Source organism: Clinocottus analis, unplaced genomic scaffold, assembly GCF_023055335.1.
Source record: "Clinocottus analis isolate CAN_PGR_092001 unplaced genomic scaffold, fCliAna1.0.p SCAF_21, whole genome shotgun sequence".
Classification (NCBI taxonomy): domain Eukaryota; kingdom Metazoa; phylum Chordata; class Actinopteri; order Perciformes; family Cottidae; genus Clinocottus; species Clinocottus analis.
The window spans coordinates 6,566,458-6,575,387 of NW_027175943.1; the positions used below are offsets into that span (position 1 = coordinate 6,566,458).

The following is an 8,930-nucleotide window of genomic DNA, read 5'->3' on the forward strand; positions in this document are numbered from 1 at the left end:
TAACTTACTAAAGGTTAAAACGCTTTCCTTATTTTTTTCCACCAACTGATCGATTCCTTTTGTCAGTTTTGTCACTCCATATTCACAGGTAATGAATGCGTCCTTTTTCACCCACAAAGAAATCCACCTGCGTGAAGCTCCTCTTCCTGTCTCTCACACTTGTCATTGGATAACACCTCCCCCCCCACACACACACATCAAAACATGTGGGATCCTATAAAGTGGTTTGTGCACCAGGGGAGCTGCAGCCCTCTCCCTGGCCTCTATAAGAATAGCCCACCTAACCCAGGAGCTGGCTACTCCTGAGACAGAGGCCACAGCCAATTTAGTTCCTGCCTTAGCTGTCTCCGCTGTCCTCCGCCTGCTCAGTCACACCGGGTGGCACGCAGCAGCCTCTCACGTGACACACTCGCCCATGCCTGGAGGGGTTGCACACAGGGTGTCAGAGTAAAGTAAAGTGGGGGATAAAAGCGCCTGTGGGAGCACACGCGGGGGCAAGGGGATATGTTCATCTGCGTACATGCGTACATGCATACGCCCAACTGGCAACACTTTGTAATGGTGTTACTCCCTTTGACAAGTCCATTAGGGAGGTGTTTCTGTCCCGTTCCATCCATCCTCTTCCAGCTGCAGCGTGCCAGACAAATGTCCTTGCTGAAATGTGTCTGTTTCTATTTGGCACTGGACAATCAAGTCCGGTATTTTGTATTAATTTCCCGCTGTGGCGCTTTGCTCACTGCTTGCAAACATCGACCACTGCTTACTGAAATAGGCACATGGTGTGCTAGCATACATCGCTGTTACACACGGTCCTTGAAGATTCGGCAGATTAACAATGTGTCCGTGATTAATTTAAGGCTCTGGCTACAAAACCTTTTGAACTACTGAACTATCTTTTGTTGCAAGTTTATGTCCTATGTTGAGTTGTGAGCAGATCATTGCTTCCCCTTTGCAAATTGTTTTAAAAATCCCATTGCTCAGCCTCCCTGGGGCAGTTTATTTTAAGGTGGAAAGGGGCCTGTGACTGATTGTTGAGCCTCAGATTCAGGAGGAGCACCGTGGAGTCCGTGGACAGTGAACCAGACCAGTTTGTTTCCCCGGCGGGTCTGTTGGGGTCATAGGGGTCATCCGGTCGACATGTGTTTTGCGGACCTGGAGAACATTTACAACGGTGTGAGTCCACCCGGCCCTTTTATTACCAAAATGCTGTGACCTGAAACTCGTCAAAAAGTCACGTTGTTTCTTTTTGGCTCACTGACATGATGAGAACCGTTGAGAAACAATCAAAATGCTCCCAATCACGGATCTCGCACCTTGGTTGTCCTTTAAAAATAATCATTTAATACATATTCAATGAAGATAATAGTATATATTCTATATTTAATCAGACACTTTAATCACTACACTGTGTATTACATCTTTTTTTCAACAAAAGACAGAATATTTTTTTTCATTACTGAAAAAGGCTGAGAACCAGTGATCCAGATGATCTAATATGATGAAGACATTGTAACACCAGCATTAGGAGGAAGTGACCTCAGTAAACAGTCTGGTCATTTTTTTCTTCAACTTGATGTGCAACTGGCATTTCATCATGGTCATACTTATCCTAATATTAATAACACCATTCACACAGTTTGTAAAAAGCCGCTTCTGAGCATGTGCAGCGGCGTTAATCCTCAATAATGCCCAAAGTCTCAAGGCATTTCAAAAAGGTTCAGACGGAGTATCCAGCACTGACTAACTGGTGACTCATCGTTCAGCAGCCTGCATATGTCTGCAGAGGTCTGCACAGTCATTGTCTCAACAGTGATGGGCCAAAAGGGGGCTGTGCCTTCTTGGAAAGATTTCCCCACCGAGCTGTTGGTGTCTTTAGTGATCGTTACACTTTGAAATGAGCTGCAGACTTCAGAGTGAGTGAATTTGATTTCACAGCAGGGGGGGTAAAGAGCAGCGAAGAGTGTTGTGTTTTCTCCCTTGTCCTCTCTTCGCTCCCCTCGTTCTCAGTCTTTTCTCTGTCCACCTCTCACTGTTTCCCCTCCTCCTCCTCCTCCTCCTCCTCCTCTTCCTCCTCCTCTTCCTCTCTCATCCACGGCTTCTATCTCCCTCGAGGGGGCCCTGCTCCCTCAGTCTCACAGCAATCAAAACACTGAGGGCTAACACTTCCACAACTTTCCTTTCTTGTTTCTCACAGATTTCATGTTGCTTCAATCTACTCTTTGCATACAGATATTGTTTTGATAATCCGAGTAGAGATAATAATCAATAGTTATGTAGGTGTGGGTCTGCCTGTACAAATAAGGTGTGTGTCATATGATAACTTGACTGAGGATGACATCATAGAACAACCAAAGGCCCTTTCTCTCAGAAAATAAAGGGATCCACAGCGCCATCTAATGGTTAGGGCAACACATTACAGGATTACAGGGACAATGTTCCTGTAAGCAGTTTTAAGATACATGTTTAGATCCTTTACTTTGGTAAAAAAAAGAAGCAGCAGCACAATGTACAATACACCATTACAAGTAGAGATTCAACTTCATAAACTTCATACACTAAAATATGTGTGGAGGAAGGAGGGTTCACATAATTTACTCAAGTAAAAGTAGTGATGCCATACGATAGTAAAGTGGAGGTGGTGGTTAGATACTTGGATCATATGTTCTGTATGTAAAATTTAATCTGAAAATGATCTAGTAACTATATACGTATGACAAATGTGCTCGAGAACAACACTATACAACATGTAAAATTGTATTTAAGCACAGTACTTGTGTAAATGTACACACTTAACAGTAAGGACCACTGTAAAATACATGTAATGGAGTCACTGTTCATCCCTATATCAGTAATCATCGTTCTACACTAAATCTACCGTATGCATGGGTTTGTGTGAAGATGCACATCTGGTATTAACTGTAAGACTCCACTACAATCTTGTTAAAACTATTGCTGAAATGGAAAGCATGGAAGTCATTTTAGACCACAGATCCAAACACAAATAAAAGAGACCCACCAACCCATTTTCTCTTGCGCTAAAATCTGCCGGCTCGCCGCCCTCGAACCTCACAGCTTCTGAGCGCTCTCAGAGGACTTCTCCACTCCCCAAGGTGGATTCAGAGGTGAACCGGTGTTCAAAGCAGCCTCGCCTCGACCAGATTAGCCCAGCGCGCGGTGGGTTTATACCTCCATGAAAGACGGTGCCACTCAGGGCTCAGCGGGGGGGAAGCGATCGATTGATGCTCCACGTCATCTCAGGCTGTTTAGACGGGCGTCTGCAGGGAGGCCACCTTTACTCTTTATTAGTTATCTATTGTGCTTGGAAGATATTTTCTGATCTATTTAAAATTTCCAGCAACAAAGACACACTGTCGGGCGAGGTAGTGAAGACATGTGACGTGAATTACACTGAAACACCAGCTCTCTGTTTCCTAATATGTATTGATAATGGAAAATATTCTCTTACATATTGTGAAAATAATTAAATACTCATTGTTGAGCCAAAATGTGGACAATTTATGGTTGAATTTTGTCTCAGTAAATAAAAAATGTTTTGTCCTCTTGGCAGAAATGGGCTTCAATTATATTTCCCAATACACAGCGTGACATATATTCACCCACAACTCTGTATTCAGCTTCACGCTGACACTATTAACCCGTCAGATCAAGTATTACTCCGAACCCAGGTATCCCAAGATTTACTCAGGCTGCTCAGTATCTCCATCAGACACTACCGTTATGTGTTTGCTGTCCTAAAACTACTCAGTGCTCCTTCAAAAAGAGTTTTCATTGATATATTTACAACTTTCATACTGTGCTGAAGTATCCACTCAAAAGGAAAAGTAGAAATGCGTCGCCCTCTTGTGGTCAGAGATGCTCAGTGCATATGCTTTTATTTTCCTCTCGCCATTGCAAAGCAAAAACATGTACGTCATGGTCATCATGTGAGGGATCCTCAATTTCCCGAGCACCCAAGGGCCAACGCATGACAGCACAAGACCCCTCTGTCACCATGTGACCGGACCGCAGTCAGGCGATGTAGGAGAGACTCAAGAGAAATGCTGAGGCAGCGTCTCTTAGTCAAGACAGCGATTATGAAGTTATCATGCTCGTAAAATAAAAGAGAAGATCTTTGATCGTTATCATTTAACTTGACAAAAGGTGACTCAACTGGCTTGGAGGCGACGTGGTGCCTGCTTTTGTAGATTGGAGCAACAGCAATTCATTCATTGGTTAAAAGGGCCAGTGTGTAAGAGTTTGGGGACCTATTAGAAGAAATGATCTATGATGTTCATAACTATGTTTTCATTAGTGTATGATCACCTTAAACTAAGAATTCATAAGCTTCGAATGAGCCCTTCAGTCTTGGAAAGGGAGGAATGAGCAGAGGGGTAGTATATATATATATATATATATATATATATATATATATATATATATATATATATATATATATATATATATATATATATATATATATATGGATGCAATCTGAAACGGCACCACTAGAGGGCTCTACATCCTACACGCCGGCTCTTTGAGAAACTTGAAAATAACACCAAGACACAAGTGATTCATGAAAATGGTTTACTTGTTACAGCCAATACAAGATATAAGAGCCTGAAGTGCAAAATGACTAACATATATCATGTTGTGTGTGGGATCATTGTTGTACTGCTTCTCATCGCAATGAAGCAGTCCAGTGGGCGACTTCATGTGTTGTTTGATGCAGTTAAAAGCGCGGTGAAGTCAAGTTTAAGTAGCTGTGGTCCATCCCTACTGTCGGAGACAATTAAGAGACCAATAATGCAGATATTTTTGGTATTTTTTGCCCAAATTTGAGGTATCTAAGGTGTTTAAATGTATTTGTGCACCACAATACCATGGAGATGGAGGAATTTCCTTTGGCATTGCTCACAGTGTTGAAAATGACAATTTCATAAAAGGCAACAGTAGCGTGTCTATCTGCAAAAAAACAAAGCGCCCGTTGCCTTGGATAACACACAAACACATGGGCGGCTTTCATTGGAACGGCATTGTCCCAATGAAGCAGTCCCTCTGGAAACTGTTGGCAACAAGCTGTGTGGATCATCACCAGCAACTGGGACATGGTTTCTCAAAATAACATTTTTTAAATGACATCTTCCAATGCAGGAAGAAACACCAAATTCCATTCCCTTCTTTTGTCGTAGGGTGGCAATACAAGAGACCATTATATAAAAATCTTGGCAAATCAAAACCCAAACTATCTGCATGGCGAGATACCACAGTCTCTAGTTGCTAAGATTCTCTAAAGCCCATTACTTAGTTTGTATTAGCTTGTGTTTATTTCCCTGTTCTCCTTTCGTAGTCTCCGTCCATCACACTGAATACTTCAGTTTTTCTGACTTTGTTCACCTGCTCAGCTGGAGTTGAATTAAGTTTAAGTAGGATATCTTTGACTTTACCTGTTTATTCCACTGTTGGTTTGCAGACATGTTTAGATAGATAATTACATTGGGATGTTGCTATTCCTCTCCTAGTACTCTGGAAAATGTGTGTGAGACATATAATGTCTTATTATTAGAAAAAACAACAACAATACAGATCTACATTGTGTCATCTATATAAAAATAAAATATGAACTTTAGGACATCATGGTTACTGCTTCTTGAAAATCCTCTTGGCATCCACTCCCTCGTAGTTGTAACACTGCAGTTGGTAAAATAACAAGAAAAGAATAGTAAGATGGGCGTGTTACTTCATGGAAACAAAACAAATGAGCATATTGCTTATTATTTATTAAACATCTTGATCTCCCGACCTGTACGAGCTCTCCTCCCACCAGAGCTCGAGTCGTGGTCAGGACCTTGCTGTTGTCTTTCCTGGTGAATTTTCCCTTCAGCACGTCACCCTCCATTTCCCATGTGCCCTGGTTCAAAACACAGTTGTGAAAGAAGCTCTTTAATACTCTTCTTATGTTGTGTTACATTATATTTTCATTAGTCATATTTGTTTAGTTGTGCAGCTCCACAGCTCCACTAAAGAGTCATTATTCGCTGCAGCTTTCTCTTCGGCTTTAATTGGCTTGTTTTGCACTTTCCTCAATAGCCGTGAATCCATCAAACTTTAAAAAAATCAGCTGCTGCTGGTTTCATAAAGTCCGAATCGCTTCAGTTCACTCACTGAGACTTCGGTGCCGTCGGCCAGGCTGTAGTCGAACTGGACGCCCAGCGTGAAGTCGATGTCTTTAGTGCGGAAGGTGCTGGACTCCTTGATGTGGAACTTGTCCCCGGTCTGCTCGATGACGACCTTCAGGTTGTCGTGCTCTGCCAGCTTACGCTTCATGATATTAATACCTGAAACAGAAACATGGATTGTAACATGCGGCTGGATTTTTTTCAATCATGGGATGATATAAAAGTAAATTTGTATTTTTTAAACATGGATTCATGTGTCTGAAGTAAAGTGGAACTGAATTGTAAATGACAGTTTTTCACTCGTCCCAGTCCAAAGAAAGATCTTTATTTCAGCTACTGCTATTATTGCCTGTAGCACCATAAATTCCTCCACCTTATCAACGCCTCACTGCTCTGTGTGACACTCACACAGCAATGTGCAACCTTACGGAGACACACGACACGGTTACATGCATCGCGCTCGTGAATTCAATCAGAAGGCCAGAACTCAGCAGAAAGAAACAGAGCTGAAGTACAGCATGACTTCAGTGACCCATTCACGGTACTCTACACACACACACACACACACACACACACACACACACACACACACACACACACACACACACACACACACACACACACACAAACTCACCCATGTGCTCCATGAACTTGTCATAGTTATCGTTGCGGTCGACCTTCCAGGTTCCGTTGAACGTCATGGCTGCAGGCTCGCTGTGGGTCGAAGGCGGCTGGTGATGAAGCGCTAGCGGACCGTGGGATTGCGAATGCCCGTTGGCCTCCCTTTATATGCACCCCTCCGCCCACCGCCACCACTCCACCCCCCCCCCCCCCCTCCACCGCCACTCTGCCCGAGCTGGCATGGAAGATGCACTTCTTTATCTCACAGATTATCTGTCTGCTGATGTGGCCATTTACAGACTGTGTCAAAAGTAGAGGCCAATTGCCGCACGGCCTCAAGGATACACTAAGAAATACCTTGAGGGCAACGTCTCTCTGTTCGCCCAGAACAGTTAAACACTGTGGCACTGTTCTGTAGGAGAGATTAGAGGGAGGAGGAGGAGGGGGGGCTGCTTCTATGGCTGCCCATGGCAGGGACCCAACTGAGCCCCTTTCTGTTCCTCAATCTTTTCTCTGTGGCCCTGTTTGTGCCTGGCATGAAAATGAGTCCTGAAGGACTTTCTATTTGACACTGACAACTTAAGCTGGCATCCGTACAACGAATACCAAGACTGGAAACTTCACATTGGTCCCGAATAGAAGGTTGGACCATACGACCAGTGTTTGAAACTGTTGTCATAACTTAAACATTCATAAAAAATGCTTTGATTGGGATTTAAGAGTATACAAATCAAGTAGCAGACTTTTTTTTCAAATATGTTTGTGATTAATACGCCGTGAAGCTCAAGTCTGCATTCCTTTTATGTAAGCAATATCTTATTGTTGCATGGTGATGTACTTTGAGCACAAATTGATTTTAAAGATTTGCCTTTTATTGACAAAATCATCTCAAAGTAAGGTCAGCTTACATGCTTTTCTGAAGGTTTTGAACTCTATCCCATTGTCTTCATCAGTGGAAAGAGTTTGCTCAGTCGTGGATTTGTATATTTTATATTCCAACAGCGCTTATTGTTGAGATTTTCACATTGTGCAGACATTGATGGAAACCAACGGACGCCTGGAACGTTAGACAATACATCCAAACTTATGCATTCTTTCAAATGCATTGTTTGCTAAATGTTGCTTGTCAATTTGAGAAATGAGAAAAGGCGTGGTAAAAAACAGCACTGGCAGTGCTCTTTAAAGAACCAAAGTAGTTGCCATTCAGCTTGTGTCCTTGGACAATGGAGCACTATCGCTGCATTCCTGAATGAAAAATCTGTGTACTCTGAGCTGGACTGTTGGATATGGACACTGAGAGAATACTGAATACATTGTTCACACCTCAAGTCCTCACAGTCATCTCAAGACTGCACTTTCATTTCATATAACAGCATCAGCAGAGGGGCAGTTTGGGAATGAAACAGAGAAATAAACTATGTTATAGAGAACATACATACATACATACATACATACATACATACATACATACATACATACATATATACATACATACATACATACATACATACATACATACATACATACATACATACATACATACATACATACATACATACATACATACATACATACATACATACATACATTTGTTTCTATTTCTCTCGCTTGCTGATGAAGGAGTGGAGCTTGTCTCACATAATATGATGGATGTTGTTTATAGAAGATGGTTGGAGGATGAATCTCTGGGGGGGAAACATCATTTTTTCACTCAGTTTATTTGAATTAATGAGCTTTCAATAGGCAGTAACATAGGCATTGAAATAATAGCTGTGATGTTTGGGGTCATACTTTAAATATGACTACAGGGGTGGGAATGAGAATTTCCTCCTGTTACATTTGCATAACATAAATGATGTGTTTTGCAATGTATGTCAGACTGTACATGTCATTAAAAAGTAATGATAGAGTCTGATTATGGCTGAGTCTGCCAACCCATAATCCTGTTTACTGCTGGCAATAAGGATAGTTTGTACTTTGACTCTTCATTGAGCTCCACGGACACACAATTTGTACTGTGGACTGTCGCTGTGATGCCAGATCAAGTGACACCATAATTGGATTAAAAGCAATGTGATGATTGATTTCTGTATCTGCTTTTATCAAGAGAAAAGAACGCAACCTGCCCGC

General features: G+C 42.1%; 2 protein-coding genes across 2 annotated transcripts in view; one reads left to right on the forward strand and one right to left on the reverse strand.

Annotated features, from left to right (window-relative positions):
• Positions 1-8,930, forward strand: part of LOC137792484 (RNA-binding protein with multiple splicing-like) — a 41,657-nt gene extending 32,727 nt beyond the window's left edge. Inside the window, exon 8 of the mRNA XM_068588199.1 lies at positions 8,908-8,930. The gene's annotated coding sequence lies outside the window, so the exon portion shown is untranslated. The remainder of the gene's footprint in view (positions 1-8,907) is intronic.
• On the reverse strand, positions 4,574-6,957 carry LOC137792459 (fatty acid-binding protein, intestinal-like). The gene is made up of 4 exons (XM_068588150.1): positions 6,814-6,957; positions 6,166-6,338; positions 5,804-5,911; positions 4,574-5,691 (listed from the first exon to the last, which is right to left on the reverse strand). Exons 1-4 carry the CDS (start codon positions 6,878-6,880, stop codon positions 5,641-5,643), a joined length of 399 nt encoding a protein of 132 aa, XP_068444251.1. The 5' UTR covers positions 6,881-6,957; the 3' UTR covers positions 4,574-5,640.

Coding starts and splice junctions, on each gene's coding strand:
- LOC137792459 (XM_068588150.1), bottom strand. CDS start 6,880: ATGACGTTCAACGGAACCTGGAAGGTCGACCGCAACGATAACTATGAC. Junction 6,339..6,813: donor CAAGTTCATGGAGCACATGG/GTGAGTTTGTGT, acceptor TTTCTGTTTCAG/GTATTAATATCATGAAGCGT. Junction 5,912..6,165: donor CCGACGGCACCGAAGTCTCA/GTGAGTGAACTG, acceptor GTTTTGAACCAG/GGCACATGGGAAATGGAGGG.